General features: G+C 42.1%; 1 protein-coding gene across 1 annotated transcript in view; it reads left to right on the forward strand.

The window, feature by feature from the left end:
* DNAH2 (dynein axonemal heavy chain 2) overlaps window positions 1-26891 on the forward strand; it is a 328965-nt gene that overhangs the window by 23195 nt on the left and 278879 nt on the right. The window contains exons 4-7 of the mRNA XM_077470685.1: window positions 6393-6563; window positions 7520-7748; window positions 19187-19297; window positions 20656-20894. Of these exons, the coding sequence (XP_077326811.1) occupies window positions 6393-6563; window positions 7520-7748; window positions 19187-19297; window positions 20656-20894 (750 nt within the window). The remainder of the gene's footprint in view (window positions 1-6392; window positions 6564-7519; window positions 7749-19186; window positions 19298-20655; window positions 20895-26891) is intronic.

Below are 26891 nucleotides of genomic sequence, written 5' to 3' on the forward strand. Positions count from 1 at the left end.
TTTTTGGTTGTAACATGACAAAATGTGGAAAATGTCAAGGGGTATAAATACTTTTTCAAGGCACTGTATATAGATAGATAGATAGATAGATAGATAGATAGATAGATAGATAGATAGATAGATAGATAGATCTGGTAAAAAGATAGAATGGTAATTAGTTAGAGGTGGATAGATAGACAAATGAATTGATAGGATAGACCGATTGATAATTAGGTAGCGATAGAGAGATAGATAGACAAATGGATTGATATATGGATAAAAAGATTGATAACTGGGTTAAGGTTTAGATAGATAGATAGAAAGATAGACTGCTAATTAGGTAGAGATAGATGGATAGATAATTAAAAAGTCGTAGATAGATAATCGGTCTTTCTTTCTATCAATCAATTTATCTATCTAATAATTTATCTATCTCTACCTAATTAGCAATATATCTCTCTATCTATCTATCTATCTATCTATCTATCTATCTATCTATCTATCCTTAATTATCAATCGGTCTTTCTTTCTATCAATCAATTTGATAATTAAAGATAGATTTGATAGATAGATAGATAGATAGATAGATAGATAGATAGAACGATGATAACTGGGTTAAGGTTGAGATAGATAGATACAGTAGAAAGATAGATAGAAAGATAGACTGCTAATTAGGTAGAGATAGATGGATAGATAATTAAAAAGATGTCAATAGATAATCAGTCTTTCTTTCTATCAGTCAATTTATCTATCTATCTAATAATTTATCTATCTACATCTTTTTAATTATCTATCCATCTGTTTCTATCTATCTATCTATCTATCTATCTATCTATCTATCTATCTATCTATCTATCTTACCTTAATTATCAATCGGTCTTTCTTTCTATCAAACAATTTGATAATTATAGATAGATAGATTTGATTAAAAGATAGACTGGTAATTAGTTAGAGATGGATAGATAGACAAATGTATTGATAGAGGGATAGACCGATTGATAATTAGGGATAGATAGATAGATATACAAATGGATTGATATATGGCTAGAGAGATTTGATAATTGGGTTAAGGTTGATATAGATAGATGGATAGCTAGATAGATCTGATAAAAAGATAGACTGGTAATTAGTTAGAGATGGATAGATAGACAAATGGATTGATATATGGATAGAACGAGTGATAATTGGGTTAAGGTAGGTAGACAGATAGATAGAAATATAGACTAGTAATTAGGTAGATGTAGATCGATAAATTATTAGATAGATAGATAAACTGATTGATACAAAGACCGATTGATAATTAGGAAGAGATAGATGAATAGATAGATTAGATTAAATGATAGATAAATAGAGATATAGACTGGTAATTAGGTAGAGATGGATGTATAGATAGATAATTAGGGCTGGACTAAACATAGGTACTATACAATGGGTGACAAACCGAATACTATGTTGGCCAGGAAACTGGTTCCCCGGCCACATACGCCTACGTTACCTAAACTGAGGCTTTCTACGGGTCGCTCCACACAAAACCCTGAACTTATTCTGCAGGAATTTTACAAGTTCTATTCCAAGCTTTATGGCTCACAGACTGCGTACGATTCTCGTAAAGCTGATCTCTTTTTCCGTGATGTTCCGCTGCCTCAATTGACGCGAACTCACGCGGATCTGATGGAGGCGGAATTCACGGAATTAGAGATTAAAATGGCGATTAAGTCACTCCACCCCTCGAAGGCCCCGGGACCAGATGGCTTTCCAGGCCAATATTATAGGAAATTCCAGGATGTCCTGATTCCTCACCTGTGCTCTTATTTTAATGGGCTTTGGAAGGGAAGCAGGATACCCTTACATGAAAATGTGGCTTATCTTAGTGTCATTCCTAAGCCGGGCAAGGATCACGGGGACTGTGCGAATTACCGACCGATCTCCCTGATCAATACCGATCTAAAGATTTTAACGAAAGTCTTAGCATTTAGACTTAACACTTTTCTGCCAAACTATATCCACCCTGACCAGGCCGGCTTTGTCCCGCTTAGGCAGGCATCGGATCAGACCCGTAGGCTAATTAATCTTATATCAGCAGTGCAGTCGGACTGGGATGGTGGAGGCTCTAGACGGGGAATGCTGTTATCGTTGGATATTCAGAAAGCGTTTGATTCCCTTTCTTGGGAATATTTATTTGCGGTCCTACGCAGATATGGTTTTGGTGAGCGCTTTTTGACTCTCCTCGGAACGCTTTATGACACACCATCGGCATCGTTGATGCTGTGGGGGATATTCCTCTGAACCTCTACCGATTAGACGGGGTACGAGGCAGGGCTGCCCACTGTCCCCGCTCCTGTTTGTTCTTGCAATAGAGCCACTGGCCATTAGGATTAGGGAATGTCAGGATGTTCAGGGGATTAGGTGTGGAAACAGAGATCATAAATGCCTACTGTTTGCTGACGATCTCTTGCTCACGCTGACGTCACCAATTACTTCTCTCCCTAACCTATATGCGATTCTTCAACCCTTCTCCGAAATCTCGGGGTTAAGAGTTAATCAGTCCAAATCTAAAGCGCTCAATCTTTCCCTGTCGGAGGCCACACAGAAAGCTATAGAGAGCACATACCAATTTAAGTGGGAGTCGGAGGCACTGCCATATCTTGGTGTTAATCTGACCCCAACTATCCAGAAGTTATACAGGCAGAATTACCCCCCACTCTACAAGACACTGGCAGCGGACCTAGCTAAATGGCAACTACACCCTCCATCGTGGTTCGGCAGACTGCACTCTATTAAAATGAATGTGTTACCTAGAATACTGTATCTGTTCCGTACCCTACCGGTGGCTATTCTGCATAGGGATCTACAAATGTTGCAAAATGACATTCTTAGGTTTATTTGGGGACACAAGAGGCCCAGGGTGAACAGGAGTACCATGTACACCCTAAGGAAGCAGGGGGGACTGGGCCTGCCGGATCTGCAGAAATATTATCATGCGGCTCAGCTGGCCCACCTTACCAGGTACCACTCATGCCACACACATGCTATTTGGATGGATATGAAATCTTATTCCTGTCGTCCCTCACAGGTTTCACAGCTATTATGGCTTCCAATGAAGGATAGACCGCTGATATTGTGTCCTACCCTGTCACGGGCTCTGGCTATATGGGACAGGCTGTCCAAAATATACAAATTCAGATCGCCCCACAACCCGCTGGCGCCATTACTTAATAACAAAGAGTTCACCCCGGGCCTCTCTCCTCAACTGTTTAGTTGGTGGACAAATAAAGGGCTATTGCGCATTGCTGACCTATGTGACCGTAGGGGTATACTTTCTGAACAAGCTCTAACTGACAAATTTGATATGCCGTCCTCGGAGAAGTTTCGATGTGCCCAATTAAGGCATTTCGTGCAGAGTATGGTCCGTAGGGGAGACCTGGGTTCCCTGACTCCCATGGAGCAGTTGAGTATGCAATATGACAAAATAAGAGGCCATTTATCTGCCATCTACGCATTACTTAGGGGTCCAGGGAAGAAGTTGAGTTATATGGTCCAGTGGGAGCGGGACATTCAGGAATCTTTTGACTTAGATGACTGGTGCACGCTCTCTGAGACGGCATATCGCTCTCTCGCCAACACATCGGTGATAGAGGCTAATTACAAGGTATTGTTGCGGTGGTACATGGTCCCAGCCAGATTGGCCGCTTTTGTTCCGGGAGCTCCGTCCCATTGTTTTACAGGATGCGGCCAGGTGGGGACCACCTACCATATTTGGTGGTCATGCCCGAAGGTCAGAAGGTTTTGGATTAGAGTGTTTAACTTTGTCTATACTATCACAGGATTGAACCTGAGGAAATCACCTAAGCTGGCCCTCTTAGGGGGCAAGGCGGCAGAGGCTTCCAGGCCTCAGCAGCGGCTCCTTACCTTTATATTTATTTCAGCTAAGATCACCATAGCTCGTAACTGGAGATCAGCCGCACTACCGATAGCCCAGCTTAAACATAAAATGTCATGGCTAATGCTAAACGAACAGTTATCCGCACTGTCACAAGACAGGATGAAAATGTTTTATAGAATTTGGGATCCATGGATTGTCTATCTAACTAATGGTTCCGGGACACATGCTGTATAACGTTGTCACGGTAACATGAGTTTGAGAATCCAGGACTACGGCTCCCCCCCCCCCCCTCCCACCCAGTTCTCCCCCTTTCCCTCTTTTCTCCACCTTTTTCTACTCGCTACTCTTTTCTCTTTCCCTGCTATAGGGTCTTTCCTCTTTTCTTTACTGTTCTCTGTTGAATTCTTTATATCTCTCATTTAGCGGTGCTAGCTAAATGATTGGATATTTATATCACTCAAGAGGTATAAGCACCGGCAGCTGGGATCCTATGTGGTCCGGGGTTATTGGATAAGGCACCTATTTCGCTGCCGCCAGCATGTTTATGGAACTGACCGGTGTGTTAGCCCATTATGCATTGTTCTTGATGTAACACGTTGCCGCATTAATGAGACTATTGTTTGTATTGTACTGAAAACCTTTAATAAAAATATTGAAACATAGATAGATAATTAGATAGACAGTTGAGTAAGGGATACAGACAGACCATGTGACCAGTGAAAGTGCGGTATGTACAGAGCGGTGTCTCGGTATTAGCGCTCTGCCCAGGACATGTCACCGATTGCCGGTGCTGACGCAGAGTTTGTTCTGGGCTGCGAGGTCGGGGGAGGGGGAATATTGTGCTCAGCATCTGGCTCGTGTTTTCCTCGGTGCAGAACAGATGTTGGCAACATGAAATCATTAGTCTGCAAATGTTCTCGCCTGGAGGCACGGGAGACAATTCTACACAGCGAATCTCCCATCAGCCCCCTCTGTGCGCCCATCATCTCTCCGTATCATCTCCTCGCTGTGCCTGGAGCCGCGCACACCTCTCATCACTTGGCACCATCATACAAACCCTTCTCCGATATTTCACCTATATCCCAGAACACCACATTACCACTGCCATGGCACGTCACTCTATATGGGTCCTGTACTGTACACTTATTTCTGTTACCCACAGCCAGTCACATCAGTCTCTGTACCAGAGGAGCTTACACTCTAATGTCTTCCCCACAGTCACACACTATTATTATTATACATTTACAGTATATAGCTCTGACATATACCGCAGTGCTGTACAGAGACCACTGAGCCAGTCGCATCAGTCTCTGTACCAGAAAAGCTTACACTCTAATGTCTCCCCACAGTCACACACTATTATTATTATACATTTACAGTATATAGCTCTGACATATACCGCAGTGCTGTACAGAGACCACTGAGCCAGTCACATCAGTCTCTGTACCAGAGAAGCATTGTATCTAAAAGAGAAAAAAGGATAAAAAAAAGAATTCTGTGAAAAAAATGAAATGGCTAGATCAGGATGTGATCTATGTCAGGGTCAGTGTTAGGGTCAAGGTCAGGGTCAAAGGTCAGCATCAATGTTTTTTAGGTAGGATAAAAAAAAGTACATTGTGCACTTTTGTTTCTGTGCTGTACTACGGTTACAAACAAATATACACACGTTTTATTCGATAATAAAAATAAAAGATATCTATTACCATTTACCATCAAGTGAAAGCCCAATTGGTCCTGGAAAAAAACAACAAGGTATAATCCACCTGGGGTCTTTTTATTAAAATATTTATTGACTCATTCCTGCAAGCTGAAGGAAATATCACTGTATGGTTTCTAATAGATTAATTCCTGTACCATCGACTCCATCTAGTGGCCAAAATGTGGTATTTTTCTTCATTGAGGTGTTTTAGAAAGCTTTACTGCATTGTGGCTACTTGATGTGGCCACTACATTTGTTGTATGAATGTCAGAAACAAGCTGAAGGAAATTTCACTCTATGTTATCCGATAGAATCATTTATGTATCTTTAGCTCCATCTAGTGGCCAAATGTGGTATTTTTCTTCATTGAGACATTCTAGAAAGTTATACTGAATTTTGGCCACTAGATGGAGCTGAAGATACAGAAATGATTCTATCAGATAACATACAGTGAAATTTCCTTCAGCTTGTTTCTGACATTCATACAACAAATGTTTTACAAATAGACCCCTAATAATAGACCCCTAATATTGTTGCAAAGATGTGTACAGTTTTACAAACACATGTCATAGTTGAAAAACTGTTTTTGGGCATTAAAAGATTTGACCTTCATCATTAAGAGGTTATAGACGGGTGGGCAGAAGTATATAGTTGTGGGAAATTGAGCTGTGATTGGTTCTTGGAATTGTGAGCGCTAATGCTGAAAACGAGACTTTGGAGTGTGATGCTTGGACTACTCCACCGTCCCAGCAGGTAACAGTCCTGCCCACCTGTTTTTCTCTGTGTCTCCTTTCCACCTCCATATAATTTATATCTGCTTGTGTCTTCCAGAAACCCAACCTAAAGCAAAGGATCGTTCTGAGCCAACTGACACCCGAAGCGTACACGCCAGAGGTGGATGATGCACTGGATCGCTTTGCATCGGACGTCAGCCAGGAGGCGCTGTTCGTGTACTTTGAATCTCTAAGGGGCCTTCAGGCCAAGGCCAGCGTACCAGCACAAGTGCGTAACATCCCGGGCATGTACTGCTTTCCTGTTTATTAGCCACTTAAAGACCGGGCCTATTTTTTAGATGTCTTGTTTACTAAAAACAGGTTTTTGGTAAAAAAAAAAAAAAAACTTGTTAAAAACTGTTTTTTTTTCTAGAAAATTAGAACCCCCAAACATTATACATTTTTTTCCCCCTAACAGCCTAGAGAATAAAAAGGCGGTCGTTGCAATACTTTCTGTCACACCGTATTTCCAGAGTGGTCTTACAAGCGCACTTTTTTTAAAAAAAATACACTTTTTTAAATAAAAAAATAAGAAAACAGTAAAGTTAGCCCATATTTTTTATATATTGTGAAAGATAATGTTGCGCTGAGTAAATTGATACCCAACATGTCACGCTTCAAAATTGCGCCCGCTCATGGAATGGCAACAAACTTTTACCCATAAAAATCTCCATAGGTGACGTTTAAAAAATTCTACAGGTTGCATGTTTTGAGTTACAGAGGAGGTCTGGGGCTAGAATTATTGCTCTCTACCGTTCGCGGCGATACCTCACATGTGTGGTTTGAACACCGTTTTCATATGCGGGCGCTACTCACGTATGCGTCCTTCTGCACGTGAGCTCGGCGGAACGGGGTTCGTTTACATTTTTTTTTTTCTTATTTTACCTTTTATTTCTTATTTTTACACTGTTTAAAAAAAAATGGTGTCACTTTTGTTCCTATTACAAGGAATGTAAACAAGCAAAAAAAGCATGACAGGACCTCCTAAATATGAGATGTGGGGTCAAAAAGACTTCAGATCTCATATTTACACTAAAATGCAATAAAAAAATAAATAAAAAAAATTGTCATTTAAAAAAAACGATAAAAAAAAAAAAAGGCCCTTTAAAAGCTATGGGTAGAAGTGACAAGGTAACGTGCATAGTACCATATATTAAATACCCTCCATCTAAACCTTCTTTTCAGAACACGGATCAGCTCTTCTACTTTATACGTAAGGAGGGGGCATGCCTCACGCCCGAGAATCTGGAAGAAAACTTGCAGTTTGGCTCTGTGAGAGGGCCCAGCATTCCTGCGCTGCTGAGAATGATGAACGGGATCTATGCCCCCCTCCTCTCCGGGAACACCAGCTGGCCTGAGAGCATACGCAACAATTTCTCCACCAACTTTCACCGCTTCATGTCTGCACTGACAGGTAGACCTCTGCCCCTTGCAACCAACATCTCTTGTCCTTATGAAGAGCTAACAATGCCTGCTATGAATTTTAGTCCTTAAAGTTGTATTGATCTTTTATCAGCTGTTTGCATGGAAGCAGTAGTTTCTCTGCAGAAATCCTACATTCCCCCTGCTGAGTCAGGCCTTTAGGCTCTACAATCAGCTCATGCTTCATGCTAATTGCATACCTCCCAACTTTTTGAGATGGGAATGAGGGACACCTATCAGAAAAAGTATGCAGGCATAGGACACACCCCCTGCCACGCCCACTTAAGGAAGAATTGTATAAAAAAACAGGATTAGTTAAACCCACAAGTGCTTTTTTACCACTACTATTCCTTTATATTGGCTTTGGAATTTACAAATGCAGCAATTTAGAAATCAGATGAAAGATTTGGCGCTGGAAAACCCTTTTTGGTAGATAAAAAGTGCATTTTACATTCTACTATATAGATCAGACCAAAATGAGGGACAAATGAGGAGGTATGAGGGACAAAGGGACATTGCTCCAAATCAGGGACAGTCCCTCCAAATCAGTGACAAATGGGAGCTATGCTAATTGGAGGGGGGGTTACTAAAACTGGATCAGAACAAATCTGTAACTGCTATGCATAACAACCATTTAGCTTCTAGCTTCAGCTTGCTCAGTTAAGGTGATATTTAAAGGAAAGTTTTTTTTTTTTAGTAAAAAACAGTAACAAACATGCTATACCTTCCTGCCCTGTGCAGTAGTTTTGCACAGAACAGCCCCGATCCTTCTCTTCTCAGGTCCCTGTCTGCATTCCTGGCCCCTCCCTCCTGCCGAGTGCCCCAGGGGCACACTGGTCATTGTGGAAAAACAAAAAAAAATTCATCATTTAACCACTTCCCGACCGGTGCACGCCGATGTACGTCGGCAGAATGGCACGGAGAGGCAAATGGGCGTACAGGTGCGTCCCTTTAAATTTGCCGCCGTGCCATCACGTGCGGCACCTCAGTGAGTTCAATCGCAGGTCCCACGGACTCGATCGCCGCAGTCATACCCGCGTTCGTCTCACGGGGAGGAGGAACGGGGAGATGCTAAAGTAAACAAGCATCTCTCTTTTCTGCCTAGCAACAGTGACACTGATCTCTGCTCCCTGTGATTGGAGCAGAGATCAGTGAGGTGTAAAACACAGCCACGCCCCCTACAGTTAGCAACACGCCCCTAGGACACACTTAACCCCTACACTGCCACCTAGTGGTTAACCCCTTCGCTGCCGGTGTCCTTTACACATGAATCAGTGCATTTGTATAGCACTGATTGCTGTATAAATGACAATGGTCCCAAAAATGCCTCAAAAATGTCCGATGTGTCCGCTATAATGTCGCAGTCACAATAACAATCGCTGATCGCCGCCATTACTAGTAAAAAAGAAAAATTATTAATTAAAAAGCCATAAAACTATCCTCTATTTTGTAAACGCTATAACTTTTGCGCAAACCAATCAATAATCATTTATTGCGATTTTTTTTTTGACAAAAATAAGTAGAAGAATATGTATCGGCCTAAACTGAGGGAAAAAAATGTTTTTTATACATTTTTTGGGGATATTTATTATAGCAAAAAGTAAAAACAATTTTTTTTTTTGTTTATAGAGCAAAAAATAAAAACCACAGGGGTGATCAAATACCACCAAAAAAAAGCTCTATTTGTGGGGAAAAAAAGGACGTAAATTTTGTTTGGGAGCCACGTCGCACGACCATGCAATTGTAAGTTAAAGCGACGCAGTGCCGAATCCCAATAAGTGGTCTGGTCTTTGGCCAGCAAAATGGCCCGGGGCTTATGTGGTTAAAACATGGGTGCACAACCTGTGGCCGTCCAGCTACAATTCCCATGAGTCATTGCAAGCTGCTGACAGTTGCAAGCATCACTCCCAAAGGCAGGGGCATGATAGGAGATGTAGTTCCGCAACAGCTGGTGGGCCACAGGTTAAGCACCCATTATTTAAACCTTCTTTTTCAACCCCTTGACAAGTGCAACCTGCAGATTAACCATCAGAGGCAAAGTTTCCTGAGAATGTTCTTCTAGGTTTCATAGTTGACAGCCTTGTTACGCTATCCCTTTAAACCCTTTAAACCTGTTTCTTTTTTCCTGACATTATCTCACCCTCATTGTGGTCTGTGGCTACAGATTGGCTAAAACCTCAAACCTCAGTTTCCCAAGCCGTACCAAGAATACATTTCATGGTGAACAATGGAAGGATTGTCTGTATTTTAGATGGTTTTATGGAATGATTCTATTGGATTTGTGACACTTGGCCTAATCTGGTATTCCAGCCAAATCTTTTCTTTTGAAAGCGACTCTGTAGGTGTAAGAAAATGTAATAAAAAGTAGCCTGGAAAAGGAAATTGTGATTCCATACCATTCCTACTCCCAGTGAATCCAGTCTTGGCACACCCTATGCTGAAATCTTCAACATCCGACACTTCCAGGTGTGTCAGAAATCTGTGTCCCCTGACTGCCATGTCATTGGTATGGTCCTTCAGAGCTAACAAGACTGGAGCTCAGACAAACCAGTGACATTGGATGAAGCCATAGTGCACCGTGTGGGGGGGAAGGGGTCTGATGCCCTGTACACACGGTCTGATTTTCAGATGGAAAATGTGCAATCGGATAATGTTGTTGGAAAATCCGATCATGTGTGGGCTCCATCTGACTTTTTCCGTCGGAATTTCCGACACACAAAGTTTGAGAGGAGGATCTAAAATTTTCCGACAACAAAATCCGATCGTGTGTAGACAATTCTGACAGACAAAGTGCCACGCATGCTCAGAATAAATTACGAGACAAAAGCTATTGGCTACCGCCCACTTTATAATCCCGTTGTACGTGTTCTACGTCACCGCGTTCTGAGCGATCAGATTCTCCAACAACTTTGTAGGACCGCGTGTATGCAAGACAAGTTTGGGCCAAAATCTGTTTGAAAAAATCCGACGAATTTTGTCGTCGGAATGTCAGACCGTGTGTACAGGGCATTATGCCGCGTACACACGAGCGGACTGTATGGCATACTTAGTCCGTCATACAATCCGACGGACAGTCCGTCATACTTTCGACTGAACGGACTTGACCACACACGGATGCACAAACAGTCCGTCGAAAGCTTGCGCGATGACGTGTACAGCACGTACGACGGGACTAGAAATAGGAAGTCCAATACACAGCAAAGCACCTTTCCGCCGTGTAAATCATTTCTGGGCATGCGCCATTCTTAGTCCGTCGAACTAGCACACTGACGAGCGGATTGTCCGCTGAAACCAAAGTATGACGGACAGAATTTCGAAAATCAGAAATACTTAGTACGCCAGACTGCACGCTGAAAAAGTCCGCTGAAGCCCACACACGAGCGGACTGTCCGCTGAAATGTGTTTAGACGGACTAAGTAGGCCATACAGTCCGCCCATGTGTACGCGGCATTAGACATACAAAACACCTGGAAGTGGGAACCAGATAGGAGAACCTTTAATTTTCCCACAGAACCGTTTTAAGTGAACATTTATTTTCCTGTATTTTAAACTGGTTGCAAAGGCATTTCATTTTTTACCTCAGTACGTTTACTGCATTAAAGAGGTTGTAAAGGTTCATTTTTTATTTTCTAAATAGGTTCGATTTCCTTTCTAAATGTTTTTTTTCTTTGTTTTCTTTGTCTGAATTTCTCACTTCCTGTTCCTCCTCGGTAAGCTGTTCAGTAAGCTATTCTGGCTGACTAAACACCACTCGGATGATGGTGTGAAGTTTACTGAGGAGAAACAGGAAGTGAGAAATTCAGACAAAGAAAAAAACATTTAGAAGAGAAATCGAAGGAAAAGATAAGTGAACCAACAATGCACTAGCCTAAAGGAACCTATTTAGAATATAAAAAACAAAGCTTTACAACCCCTTTAAGGTAAAAAAAAAAAAGTCCAAGTATTTATATTACCCCCATCCCCCTTCCCAAATACTTAGCCTCACTTGATCCAGCACTGTGCTCCTCCTGTAGCGGCTCATTCTTTCTGCACTCACAGGAGGAGACATTGGCTCGTGCTGCTGCCAATCAAATCCTGTGAGCAGGGGCTGGGCCCAGGCACACTGTGTGTGTCTATGACCGCACACACCCTGACTCAGGAGCAAGCCCCAAGCAAGTGGCTTCCTATGGCGGCGCATGGAGTAGTGCTGGAGCCAAGAGCTGCAGCAGGGACACCAGAAGAGGAGGTTTGGGGCAATATCATTGCAGAGAGCAGGTAAGTATAACATGTTTATTTAAAAAAATATATATTTTAGCCTTTTACAATAACTTTAAATGCTATAATATGGTTTTAAAATTTCTCTTGAATTGCCAGTATGTTGGTTTAAATGACTGAGAAACTGGCTTACAACTTGCTAACACAGGGTAAGCAACCCTTTGAGCCTAATGTGCCGAAAAATGTTAGCAAGAAATTGAGAGTGTCAGGCAGGGTCAGGCATAAGAAATCACAGGCCCCCTACAGCCTACCTGACAGGGTTCCCCTGCATGCTCCCCACCAGTGTCTCTGAACCACCTTACAGGCACCGATGACAACTCCCAACTTTAGAACTTAAAATGGAATTGCAACATAACTATTCTTAAAAATGTTCCCTCTCCTGCCGTATGCTGATAAACCTTAGTAAAAACAGATGTTTACGCTTGCCTATTTTCAGCTTACTCTGATCTAGTCATATGATCTGGTTCCCCTGTGTGAGTCAGCGGTGGCTGCAAGGGAGAGGAGGGACTACCAACCACGGCTGGGACATGGAAGCTTATGGGGGACATCACCACTTCTCTCCCCTGCAGCCGCCATATAACTGAATCAGAGTGGGCTGAAAACGGGAAGTATATATATCTTTTATACACAGGTTTGTCAGCATAGGTGTTAGAAGGAGAGAGGGAACATTTTAAGACTAATTGATTTAGATTAAAATTCTACTTTAAGATGGACACATCAGGCTGATTACGTTCTGAGGCATGAGAGGTGTGCCACAGCAAAGGGTTTTTAAATTAGGCTAAATTTTGGGCATGAGCTTACTTCCATATACTCCACACACATATTCTGCAGTCCTTGTAATTTTTAATTACAATGGAAGAAATTCAATTCTTACAGGCACACATAAACCTCAGCACAAAGGATCTTTTTTTTTCAAGGCCAGTGGAGGGTTCTTTGTTGTCACCCCAACAGCGCTTTTTGTAATCCAATATAAGTCTGGAAGAATGTGCTGTTACACCATGTGCCTGATTGCAAACAGACCTCTAACTATAATGGCATGATAATGGAGAAGGCTGTGTACTGTAATCCCCCCTTTTCTAGCTTTCTCCCTAGTCTGCCTTTCATTACTACATACTAAATCTGAATCTGATGTGTGTATCCAGGTCAAGCCTTCCTGCTGACCCCTCTGTACCGCCTGTATACCCCTATCCGTGGCTGTAAATCTAGATCTAGCTGTAGAAGGGGCTCATGACACAATTCTGGATGGGGGCTTCCTTGATCACAGCGTGGAACATTCTGAGCTGCCGTCATGTAGGTGGGTGGCCAGAAGCATCGTGCACCAGCAGAAAAGGCATTGAGTACCACCTCAAGCATACTTGCTGGGATTGCCAACCTTTGTTCTAATGCCCACAGGCCAAATCCGGCCCACCAGGCCATTTCATGTATCCCTCATACTCAGGGCTTCTTTTTAGCCGGAACGTGGTGGAACTCTGTTTTATCACCTACAGATTATGCCTCCACTCCCGACTCACCACTGTCACTTGTAAACACAGAAGCCTTCTGTGTTTACAAGGATAGCTTTCCTGTCTGTAGCTCTCACAGATCCCTGCCCTGCACTCACAGCTGGGACAAATGATGCTACCGACCAATGATCTCCTTGCAAGTGAGAGACAAAGGTGGAGTCGCCTACACTGCCGGGAAGTACTAGAGCTGGGCCAGGTAGGTGAGATACCAGGAAGCTTTTGGGGAAGGGGGATGAGAGCTGTGGGGGGAGTTGTGTGCAGAGGTGGAGGATGGGGGAGAGTGGTGCTGAGGTGAGAGCCAAGGAGGGGTGGAAGTGAGATGTGGACAGCCTGTGAAAGAGAGCTGAATCCTGCATGCTGTGCATAGCACACCCCTAAACCTGAATTCTATGTAACATACTCCTCAACACTGCACTCTGTACACTGCACACCCCTGATCTTTGCATTCTGTGCATAGGGCACCCCTAAACTACACTCTGTACATAGCGTAACCCTGAACTTGGTATGTAGCACACATCTGAACTCTGAACTCTGTACATAGGGCATCCCTGAACTCCACATATAATGCACTCCTGGTATTTATTGCCCCTTCAGGATCCTCCTATGGTAGGCCACACCCACTGTTCGATGTGGTTTTTGGGGTGGGGGGCTTGGGGGTGGTTATTTGGTTGAGTCCCTTATGATAATCTGATCGCTAGTACACAGCTTTCGAGAGCCAATTATGACAGTTCATCTGAAATTATCACAAGGGATAAACACACATTGTTTCCCCATAAATACCAGAATGTTCAATTTTTTGATTAACCACTTCCTGACCGCGCTATAGCCAAATGATGGCTACAGTCCAGTTCTGGGAGGACATCATATGACATCCTCACGTGATCTCGCCTACCACGAACGGTGTGGGCGGGGCGCTTTGTGATTGTTGTGTCCTCAGGACACAGCTTATCACAGATTGGGGTAAAGAACCAATCGGCAACTCATTACCAAGTGATCAGCTATGTTCAATTACAGCTGACCACGATGTAAACACAAGCTAGTTATCGCCATTCTTTTCCTCACACTGTCAGCATGAGTAGAATAGAGGAGAGCCGATAACCAGCTTGTGAAAAAGGGACATCTACACTGATAGTCCCAACAGTGCCCACCAGTGCTGCCAATCAATGCCTCCTCATCAGCGTCACTTATCAGTGCCCACCAGTACCACCTATCAGTGCTGCCTATCAGTGCCACCTATTGGTGCCCATCAGTGCCGCCTATCAATGCACCCTTATTAGTGCCTCCTCATCAGTGCCCACCAGTGCTGCCTCATTGGTGTCCACCAGTGCTGCCTATCAATGCAACCTCATCAGTGCCGCCTCATCAGCGCACATCAGCGAAGGAGAAAAATTGCCTGTTAGCAGAATTTTATAACAAACTATGAAAACATTTTTTTTCCCGTAATTTCCAGTCTTTTTTCCGTTAATTTAGCAAAAGATAAACAACCCAGTAATGATTAAATACCACCAAAAGAAAGATCTCTTTGTATAAAAAAATGTATATAAAAATGTTATATGGGTACAGTGTAGCATGACAGAGAAATTGTCATTCAAAGTATGACAGCGCTGAAAGCTGAAAATTGGCCTGGGCGGGAAGGGGGTGAAAGTGCCTGGTGGGCAAGTGGTTAATCAGTACAGTTTTCGTCCAAAAAATACAATATGAATACAATACAATACATTACATCACTTCTGAATTTTTTATTTTGTCATACAATAATTTTTGTAACTTGAGTAAGCTCTTCATTTTCGATATGAGACTAGCATGGAAAAAAATAACGGACGATTATTCATGTGTACCAGGCTTTATAGATGCAACCATTATGCCAATGCAGCCCACAATGAAATTGTGTTTGACACCCCTGATCTAAGGTAACAATACAAAAAAATCTCTCTAATATAAATACATAAATACAATAACACACCTGATTGAGCATATAAAGCACTTGACTTTAAAACATAAATACATGCATCGGTACACCAAAGAAGAATAACACAGAGAAGTAAAAAAGTGTAATAAAATGTATTATTGCATCTCACAGTGCATCAAATGAACTTGTGTAAATCCATCAATACTTCCACTGTGCTATATGGATAAAATAGACAATGCTGAATTAAACACTAACAAATATGCATCACGTATTCTACCCAGCAGAATACTAAAGCTCCATGGTAGAAATATCTCGAAAATATCCGATATTAAATTGAATGACTGCTCACGCGGTTAGCATATTGTCCAATACTCTGAATTTGGCTCCGCCGTTCAAACAAAACACAACAGGCTGCAAAGTGAAAAGCTCCAAATAAGTTTTACAGATGAATGAGGCGGTCAATCCCAAGTCGTACCAATCAATATACTTGAAATCTCCAGTTGGCGTAGTTTGTTTAAACCGCTTCTATAAACAATCCAGTCCAGCTGCTGCTGAATTCCCAAGCTATAAGTATGCATAGTATAAAGATAAAGGTTGTATATTCAATTGCACATGCCATATGTAGTCTCACTCACCCAACTGGGATCAGGCATGGAAGAGTAAATGTTTACCAGGAGTAATAGATAAACTCCATGGTCCTCTTATATCAAAACTAGTACAGATATGTGGGCTTCCTCCACTTCCATAATAGTAGTCATATGCTAAACTTCAATCTAGCTTCTATTGTCAGTATAAATATGTTGCGTACGGCTGATGGGATCTGGACATCATTCTTGTACCACGTGATCAAGCCGCATCATTACCAAATGAGTGACACCAACAAGTCTGCACACTACTTTTTAAATACATTTATTACAGGTATTTATATAGTGGTGACAATTTACACAGTGATTTACATATTTTGTACATTCACATCACTCCCTGCCCTTGGTCTAAGCCAGCCTTTCTCAACTTTTTTTCCCCCAGAGGAACCCCTAAAATATTTTTAGGTTTTAAGGAACCTAGTTTACCCTAATCATTGGGGATCACTGGGAAAAACGTGCCCCACATTGGTGACCTGTGGAAAGAATGGCCTCCTTACAGTGGTGGTCAGATTGCAACTCTTAGCCCCTGTACACACGGTCGGAGATTTCGACAACCAAATCCGTCGGATTTTGTCCGTCGGATCTTGTCCAAAACTGTTGCATACACACGGTCGGACTAAGTTGTCGAAAAATCCAATCATTCAGAACGTGATGACGTAATTTCGTTACGATGGGACTACGTTCAGGCTAGTAGCCAATAGCTTTGATGTAGGAATTTGATCTGAGCATGCGTGGCACTTGGTCCAATCAAAATTCTCTACACATGATCGGAGTATGTCCGATCGAACCAGTTGGTCAGAAAATATTTCCAACAAGTTGGAAAATTGGGTCCAAAGGATATTCCGACGGAATCAGTCCGATGCATACCACACACAGTCGGATTATCCGACAACACGGTCCGATAGGACACATTCCGACGGATTCTCCGACCGTGTGTACAACGGCTAAGAGATAGCTAAAAAAGATAACTGAAGTCATGCTGCTGGCTTTGTCAAGTGGTGTTGGCCCTGGAACCCTGGTTGAAAATGGCGAGTCTAAGCTATTCCCGCTGACCTTCAGTGTCCAGCAGGATGGCCATGGTATTTCTTGCCTGGCAACAGGTAGAACATTCATTTGGCAGACCAATCTGTCTAGAGGTCACTCAGCCACAGCTGGAGGAACCCCTAACAATCTCTGGAGGAACACTAGAGTTCCAGCAAACCCTGGTTGAGAATGACTGGTCCAAGCTTTTCCCACTGACCTTCAGTGTCCAGCAGGATGACCATGGTAGAGGTATTTTAGTGACTGGCAACAAGTAGGCTGATCCTTTGGTTGACCAATCCGTCTTGAGCACCCCTTTTCTCTAAACAAGAATGTAAAGTTGGTGATTTTTGACACATCATTGGTGAAAGAGGTGCTACATGCTAATTAATTCATACTCTGTTATATATATTATCTGTAAGTTTGAACTGCATATGTATCCTTGAAAAGGTGGACTTTGTTCCAGGAAACATGTTGGTTGAAAATCATGATATGAGAGATCATCTATTATCTATGTACCTATTTATGGTTTTAACCAGGAAAACCAGTGCTCTGTCAGATGTTCAAAGCTTGGGATTTTTTATAGCCTAACCCTGCTTTAAACTTCTCCACAACTTTATCCCTGACCTGTCTGGTGTGTTCCTTGGTTTTCACGATTCTGTTTGTTTACTAAGGTTCTCTTTCAAACCTTTGTGGGCTTCACAGAACAGCGGTGTTTATACTGAGATTAAATTACACACAGGACTTCTGAAGTCAAATGATTCCACTGGATTTTAGTTATGCCGCGTACACACGACCGGACTTTTCAACATCAAAAGTCAGACGGAATGATTCCGGCAGACCATTCGATCGTGTGTGGGCTGCAGCAGACTTTTAATTTGCAAAAGTCTGACAGACTTTAGAAATGGAACATGTTTCAAATTTTTCCGCCAGAACTCCACCGGACCCAGTTCCTACCGAGAAATCCGCTCGTGTGTATGCTAGTCCGACAAACAAAAACCGAGGCTAGGGCAGCTATTGGCTACTGGCTATGAACTTCCTTATTCTAGTCCAGTCGTACGTCATCACGTTCAAATCCGTCAGACTTTGGTGTGATTGTGTGTGGCCAAGTCCGTTCATTCGGAAAGTCCGTCAGAACTCTGTCAGAACTCTGTCAGAACTCCGTCGAAAGTCTGTCGGACCTAGTCCCTCGAAAAGTCCGGTCGTGTGTACATGGCATTAGGGGTATCAGAGTAAAGGGGGCAGAATACAAATGCACGCCACACATTTCACATTTTTATTTGCAAAAAATTCTGAAAATCATTTATCATTTTCCTTCTACTTCTTATGTGCCACTTTGTGTTGGTCTACCACATAAAAAAAAAAAAAACAGTAAAATACGTTTTTTGGTTGTAACATGACAAAATGGCACTGTGTGTACAACCTTATATCTCTTTGTTGGTGAGAACTCTGAGCAGCCATTACTGGGTTCTCGCTCTTCCTACTGGATTTGGAATCAGGTTTGTAATTCGCATTCGTTTTTTTTCTAACTAGTCCCCCAGCAGCTGCAAAAAAAACAAAAACCCAACAAACTGCTTTTGATGCAATATTCAACTCATCTCTGGTGCTGTCCCTTGCAGACAAACCCGCTCTATAATCCAGCACCAGTCTTTTGCGTTGATTGACGCCCAATGTCACCAAGCCCACTTCTAATGACTGCAGGGTGTCATGGACCCACCTCCTAGGAGGGTCATCACCATGGGACTCTGTATTCACATATAATAATGCAGAAAATTGAACTCACACCATTATGTCAGTGCCATTGAGGACCACTCAGTGCACGAGAAGACAAGAACACTACACCTCACATAATCAGACAAAAAATATAGGAAAAGGGTAAGTATAAAAATAAATGTGGGATGGGGATCCAGAGGGAAGGGTGGGAATATCTCTGTTGAAGACTGAGGCTCTTAGGTGGGAAGCAAAGCCAGTGGTTGACTCTTCTAACCAAACTCTGCCTGTAACTGAAGTATCACTTTTGAATGGCTTTATACATTCTACCCTAAATTAATTAATTAATCATTAATACTCCAAACGTCCTAACCTATAATTTTTTCTACTCCAGACACCAGATATAAGTCACAGGGACAGACTGTCCTTTACATCCCCATTGAGGCCATGAATGTGGAAGCTGAAACCGCCATCAAGGACAAAGAGCTGGTGCATAGACTAGAGAGTGAGTATATCTGATATTTTTGATGAAAGGAAATGAATAGTGGGCTTGTATATATTTTTATTATTCAGAAAAAAACATTTGAAAAGATAATTTTTATTTTTCAGGTACATATGTAATATTTCATATTAATATTATGCATTCTCATTTTCAGTCAGGAGGTGGAGTTGTAGACCACTTTTGACGTTTTCCAGTTTCTCATTACTCCCTGTTGAAACCAAGCGTCTATTTAGAGAGCCTAAAGCAGAATTTATCTCCCACACTCCCAAGCAGCAATGCAGGATATTTATTTTAATTAATTTCAAATCAATTTAAAAATAACACATCCACAAGAGGAATCTGAATATATACTAAATTAATTCCGACAACGAATCATTCTAACATAACGATTATGACGAAACAAAATTAGTAACCCAATGAACAAATCTGAAACAAAACATTCCCGGAAGTGGGTGCAGATACCTGGATTATACAGGTATCTGCACCCCCCCCCCCCCCCTGAAAGGTGCCAATTGTGGCACCGGAGGGGGGGAGGAATCCGATGAGCGGAAGTTCCACTTTAGGGTGGAGCGCCGCTTTAAGGTAAACGCTCACATATAGCCAGTGATGTGTCTGGCCTCAGGTAATACACAGAAATGAAACCAATCCTCCTACATAAATCGTACCTGTTTATCTACAGCCGTCTTTCCCCTACAGCCATTTAAAGTGCAGAATTTACATGGGATCTCTCAACTCTGAAAAGCAGGGGCGGAGAGCTGACGTTACATCAGTGAGGAGAGCTCAGAGAGCTGATTGGAAGAAAGAGACACACCCCCTTCCACCAACACAGGAACAGAGTTGAGGTTGTCAATCAGCCTGGAGCTCCCTCCCCTCTTACCTTTTTTTCTCTTGGTGTCAGGAAAACTTGTCAGAAGTGACTCATGCTGATAGCAAAGAAATGAAGCAGTAGACAGAAATGACACTTAATGCTCTAAATTGAGACAAGAACATACTATGGAGGGATATGCTTTGTTCATATTTCATCTCTGAGTTTTACAACCACTTTAAGTGAACATGCTGCTCTTCCCTGTATGGGCTAAGCACATGTTTAATTTGAGAGTGGTGATTCAGAGTCGTATAGATGCTCATTCCTGACTGCTTTGGGCCTACTGTAGCAGCTTGTGGGCAAAGCAAACTGGTGCATGGCGCAAGGTCTGGACCCTACTGGTAGATTGAGCTTAATGCATATGATTGTTCTGCTCTTGCCTATAGCCTTCACCATACTTTTCATATATGGGCTGGTGTGTCACTTAGATATGTAATTGGTTTGTTTGTTCCTTCCTTGAGAAGCTCTTTAAGTAAATTTGATTCCACTCTCTTAGCTATCATGGTGCATTGGACCCGCCAGATCAAAGAGCTTCTGAGCGCCCAGGAAGCAGTGGAGATGGGTGAGAGCACAGGTCCTCTAGAGGAGATTGCATTTTGGAGAGAACGATGCACTGACCTGTCTGGAATCAGCAAGCAGCTGGATAAGCTTGGAGTCAAACACATCCATCACATCCTGGAGATGGCAAAGTCATCCTATGTGGGACCTTTCCAGAAACTGTCCAAGCAGATCCAGGTGAGAGCAAAACCACTGACTCTGGATTCAAGATCTAGGGTAACAGTCAGTTTTTTGGTCTCTTCATCATTTAGTTTTTTTTTCTAAAGCCCTTATTCCCATGAGTGACTGTAAGCCTCAAATCTTTATTATACTGTATGTCCCATCGTTCCTAGTAGGTCTACTGGGTCCAGACAGGACCCCTGGGGTTATATTATGGATCATACCATCATCCCTAAATACAGTACATTACCAAAATATTCATGAGTTTCCCCAAATGGGATTTCATAGGCACAAAGAGCACATGCTGTTAAGACATGCATGTAAATCTTTATTTATGTTACAATCCAATAAAAGAGTAGAGCAGCACAGTAGATAAGTGGTTAGCACTTCTACATAGCAGGGTCATTGGTTTGAATCCCAACTACAGCACTACCTGCCTGGAGTTTGCATGCTCTCCCTGTGTCTGCGTAGGTTTCCTCCCAACACTCCAAAGACAAGCTGGTAGGTTAATGGACTTCTAAATTGGCCCTAGTATGAGAATGTATGAATGTGAGTTGGGGACCTTAGATTGTAAGCTCCTTGAGGGCAGGGACTGATATGAATGTATAATAAGTATGTAAAGTGCTGCATAAATTGGCAGCGCTATTCAAGTACCTGTAATAAATAAAATAAATTATGAAAAACAATGGTGCGGCTGATTTTTTCAATGATATTACACTATGCTACCATTAATACACGTCCAAAAAATACTTCAAAGTTGAACTATAGGCAAAACTTTTTTTTTTTCATTTTGGGAATAGTAAGGGAGGGTTATAACCCAAATTAGGTTTATTTTTGCCATCTTTGTCCCGTTGGGGAAATTTCTCTTCACTTTCTATCCCAAAGCCAAAACAGGAAGTTAGAGGAAATCTCTGCAAATTAAGGGAATATATTAAGGGTCCCCAGGTCACCAGAACTAGTGTCCCCATTGGAAGATTTCCCCTCTATTACTTTTCTATTGACGACCCAAAATGTGGGATTTTCTATTACTTTTACTTTCAATGATAATGGTAAACAGGACAAATAGAGAGGGAGAATCTCCCTAACGGGGGTACAGACAGTAATAAAAACTGTCAGGGGTTATATTCGATCTCCATGCTATCCAAAACGTAAAAAAACAAAATTGCCTCTAGTTATACTTTAACATTTTCATCTGTTGCAAGGACTTTGTGTATGCATTTCCCCTGAGGAAGGAGCTTTACAACTCTGAAACGTGTTGGGTGATTCTGTGCCAACAGTTGTACTTACTAGACATGTGCGCCGTCAATAAATTTGTTTCGTTTCGTTCCGTATTAGAATTAATTCGTATTTTGGAATTCGTGTCCGAAATTTCATACTAATTTTCCTTAGGTTCTTTAACTTTTTCGTAACAATTACGAATGTTTATTATGATGAGGGGCTCCCACCATCCCTGTGCTGTGCTGACTTCCTGGGATTTTAACTTATGGGTTCGTTAACTTTTCGTAACAATTACAAATGTTTGTTAGGAATTTGGATCCAAAATTCGTAAACAAAATTTCGTATTTCATACAAAATTCGGAAGCATAGCAACTCATATTTCGGATTCTCCCGAATGTACGAATTTACGGAAATTCATACGAATTTTCGGTTCATACAAAACTAATCGCACATGTCTAGTACTTACATCAAGACCTTGCGACAGAAGAAAATGTTAGTTAAAGTAGAACTATAGGCAACATTTTTTTTCTTAATTTTAGATAGAGTAAGGGAGGGTTATAACCCTTGTCAGATTTAGATTTTCGCCATCTGTGTCCCATTGCAGAGATTTCTTTTAACTTCCTGCCCCATAGCTAAACAGGAAATTCCTACAAATTAAGGGAATTCCTCAGGGGGCCCCCAGATCACCAGAAATAGTGTCCCCATTAGAAGATTTCCCTTCTATTACTTTTGTGGTGACGACCCAAAATTTCGGATTTTCTTTTACTTTCACTTTCAATGATAATGGTAAAAAGGACAAATAGAGAGGGTGAATCTCCGTATTAGGGACACAGCAATAAAAACTGACAAACATTCTAATTCCTCTCCACCAGGGGTAGGCAATCTGGGGCCCTCCAGCTGTTGTGGAACTACATTTCCCATGAGACATTGCAAGGCTGGCAGTTACAATTACTCCCAGAGGCATGATGGGACTTGTAGCTCTGGGAGGGCCCCGGGTTACCTACCCCGGCTCTCCAAAAGTTTTGCCTTTAGTTATACTTCAAGTATTTTTTGGATGTGTATTGACATGTGTCATGTCAATGGAAAAATCAGCTGCACCATTGGTTTTTTATAATTATTTTATTGGATTGTAACATAAATAAAAATTGACATAAATGTCTTTTTAAACCATGTGCCTATAAAAATCCCATGTGGGGAAACTCATGATTTTTTTTGTAAGTCATGTGCATGCGCACTGGAGTTACATTCTTTTGACACCTGGCTTCATTCCCAGCATCTGCTGTAAGATGCCAGAAATTGAACCGTTCAATACGCTGTACCTCAGAAGTTAGCAAGCAGTGTAAAAGAAAGATTACTAGCAGATAATTTAAAAAGATTTTGGCAGAAGAGACTTTAAAATTACCTCCTATCAATAGATCCTTCCTGTTGGCAAATGTTAGTTTTTAAAGTGTTTTGTTACCCTAAAAAAAAAAACAGATCTTGTTCCCTTAAAGCATGTTTACAGTACAGTGCTTCTGCTGTGTAATTTGGCACCTGAAATACCTGGGTGATAATGCCTGGCTGTACCCTCCCCCCTGTATACTGACTACGGTTTATCATGGCTGCTGAGCCCTGACACAGTGGTAAGTTTACGTGCCTCCATCATTCGCAGCCCTCCTCTGTCCTCCCCCCCCCCCCCCCCTCCGCCTGTCAGCTCTGTCCACTCCCCAGCCCTCAAACCCTGCTGCTATCATAATTACACTATAAACAAACAATCCCCTTTGTAAAATAACATTATGTGCCCCGGTGTCTGTGTTATATAAAACAGATGCCGATCTGTACCTATATCAGAGCATCTACTGGCGCTCACAAGACTCCTCGGCTCGCTGTCCTCCGGGGAGAGGAGAGAGCCGAGGAGTCACGTGAGCACCGTGAGACGCTCTTATATAAATTACAGATCGGCATCTTTTTTATATAACACAGACACAGGGGCACATAATGTTATTTTACATAGGTGATTGTATGATTAAATTGTAGTGGCCTTAAGTAGTGGTTAACCCACCAAGTAAAATTCACAGTATCATGTAATCTATTCTGCCCCTGTGGCTGTGCCTTATAAAAGAAAATGCAGCTATATACCTGTTTTCAGAGCGCCGAACGGCGCTCATGTGAACCACTGCCTCTCTCCTCTCTCGGCCTAAAAGCTGCAGCGGGCAGGGGCCGAGGATCCTCTGCTGACATCAGTCAGGAGGAGAGAGGCGGCAGGTCACATGAGCGCTGAGGGGCGCTCTGAAAACAGCTATGTAGCTGCATTTTTTTTATAATGCACAGACACAGGAGCAGATTATATTAATAAACAGAGAGGATATTGTAAAAATTGAACAGTAATTTCAGCAGCAGGTGGGGAGGGTGCAGACGCAGACACGGAGCTGACAGGCGGGGAGGAGAGAATGGGGAGAGGACGGAGGAGAGCACAGAAGAGCACAGAGGTGAGAGCGGATGACGGAGGTATGTAAACTGACCACGGTGTCAGGGCTCAGCAGCCATGATGTACCGTGGTCAGTTTACAGGGGGGGGGGGGGTTATAGCCAGGCAGGTATTTCAGGTGTTACAGGGGGCCAAATGACACAGCACAAGCAATATGCTCTATATCATACTTACAAACACTTTACGTTTTTTTTCTGCCTAAAGCCAACATTTAAAAAAAAAAAGATCAGCACAAGGGACATTACCATCAATGTAGTGTGTCCTACGTGCTGCTGTCATCTAGTATAGTAGAAATCTCTATCCTTTAACTCCACCACCGTCATAATCTTCCAGTGCAGCAGGGGTTAATAGAACTGAGGGAGCCCGACAATGCCCACCCTTTCCACCTCCCTCCTCCATTCATAGAAGCTATACTATCGCATATTCTATGGATGAAAAATGATCTATGAATGGAGGCTGGGTAGATGTTTAAAAGTTCCACCACCTCCATATAGATTATGTTTTCATAGAAGCTGTATAGTACAGCTTCTATGAATGGAGGAGCTGGGCGGACTGTCATAACTTTTCTATTAACCCCTGCTGCACTGGAAGATTACAATGCCATGGGTGAGGGAAGCATTGGAAGAAGAAGATGTCTTCTAAACCAGATGATTGCAGCACAAGGGACACATCACACTGATAGTACTTAATGTCCCTTGTGCTCTTTTTTTTTTTTTTTTTTAAACAAACTTAGGCTTTAGTACATCACCAAATGCATTTTTTAAATGCAAGCACTATATGAGTACATGAATTTGGCTTAGTATCAGCCTCTTGTAGTCCATCGTACAGCAGAGCTCAAGCTGTGAGAGGTAAAAACAGAAAGAGAGAGCAGAATGACATTGGGATGAGCTCATCAGTCTGCTACTTCTCTTTTCACTGTCCAATCACAAGCTGAAGGAGGAACAATGCATTAAAGTAAAACAAGTGCAGCAGAGAAAAATCAGGTCTCCTGCCATGCCAGACAGAACTGAGCTGTGTGAGAGAGCTGTGTAAAACTCAGAACTGGCTGGACATAAATAAAAATCTATTGTCAGGTAAAACAGGTCTCATATACGGTATGTATTTGTCTGGAGTTTTGCTGGAATGGACAAATATAGAGTAAGGAATGCCAAATATTTTGCACCATTAGTGGGCTGCAGCAACAGCCGATTTTCGTGGCGAAATCAAATTTGAGTAATCGGACATGTTGGAAATTTTTTGAAAAGCTAACGATTTTCTAATCAATGATGGGAGAACCGTGCGAGAAATGTAATTGAAAAAGAAATGCGCACGTGCAAGAAAAGAAAATTCCCGGAAAGAAAAGAAGATTCCGAGCCGCGAAAATTATTTTCTGTAGCAACATGAGGTGAAATTGAAGGCTTGGTTGGCCCATTTTTTAAATCAATGGTGTCACCATTGGATCACAAAACGCCCAAATTTTCTGATTTTTAAAAGAAAATTATTTCGAAATTCGACCATGTACGGCCAGCCTTACAGAAGGGAATGATATACTTGTCTTTTTTCTGGAGAACATGCTGATTTTGTCTCCCTCCAGTGTTGATCACATGACCAGAGGTTGAAGTTTTAGATGATGAGATTTATAGTAAAGGGGAGTGTCAAAGCTTTGACTGGTAGAACCTCCCCTCCAGCAAAGGTCGTGTGAAAGAATTGTTTTGGTCCCCTGTGACCATCACTGGAAACACCTGAATTGGCATTATTTTCAGGCGATCGAAGTATTTCAGCCCTTCTGTTATTCTTTAGTATCCATCCCAAGGGGAAAAGTTACGCAGCGTTAAAGAAAACCTGGACCATGATAAGCAAAGTCTAAAATGTCAGTGAGTTCAACTTCAGCCAAAATTATTTTGTAGCTTTGGATCTGGTGAGGAAAGGCCAGAACCTCTTTATCTTTTCCAGGCTTTTAGTGTATTTTGAGATCATCAAGGAGATCTCCCTTCACTTCCGGTCAGGGCCGTCTTTAATACTGATTGGACCCTGGGCAAAAATTTTCTTGCCCCCCCCCATGCAGTTTTGCTCTCCACCTGCTCTGAGACATACAATAAATAGCAGCTAGACTCAAAATCAGTTTACTGTATCAGATCAGGCAGCAATTGCGATTGGTTACCAGCAGTTACAGCATATCATTACTGCTTAATGACTGGTTGCTAGAGGTTACAGCACACATTACGGCTCACTGATTAGTTGCTAGAGGTTACAGCTAATTATTTCTGCTTGTTAATTGGTTACTAGAGATTACTGTACAGTAATACTGCTCACTGATTGGTTGCTGGAGGTTACAGCACATCATCTCCTCAC

This window comes from Lithobates pipiens, unplaced genomic scaffold (assembly GCF_037356315.1).
Source record: "Lithobates pipiens isolate NorthernLeopardFrog02 unplaced genomic scaffold, aLitPip1_a1.2 Scaffold_8, whole genome shotgun sequence".
NCBI classification, from domain to species: Eukaryota; Metazoa; Chordata; class Amphibia; order Anura; family Ranidae; genus Lithobates; species Lithobates pipiens.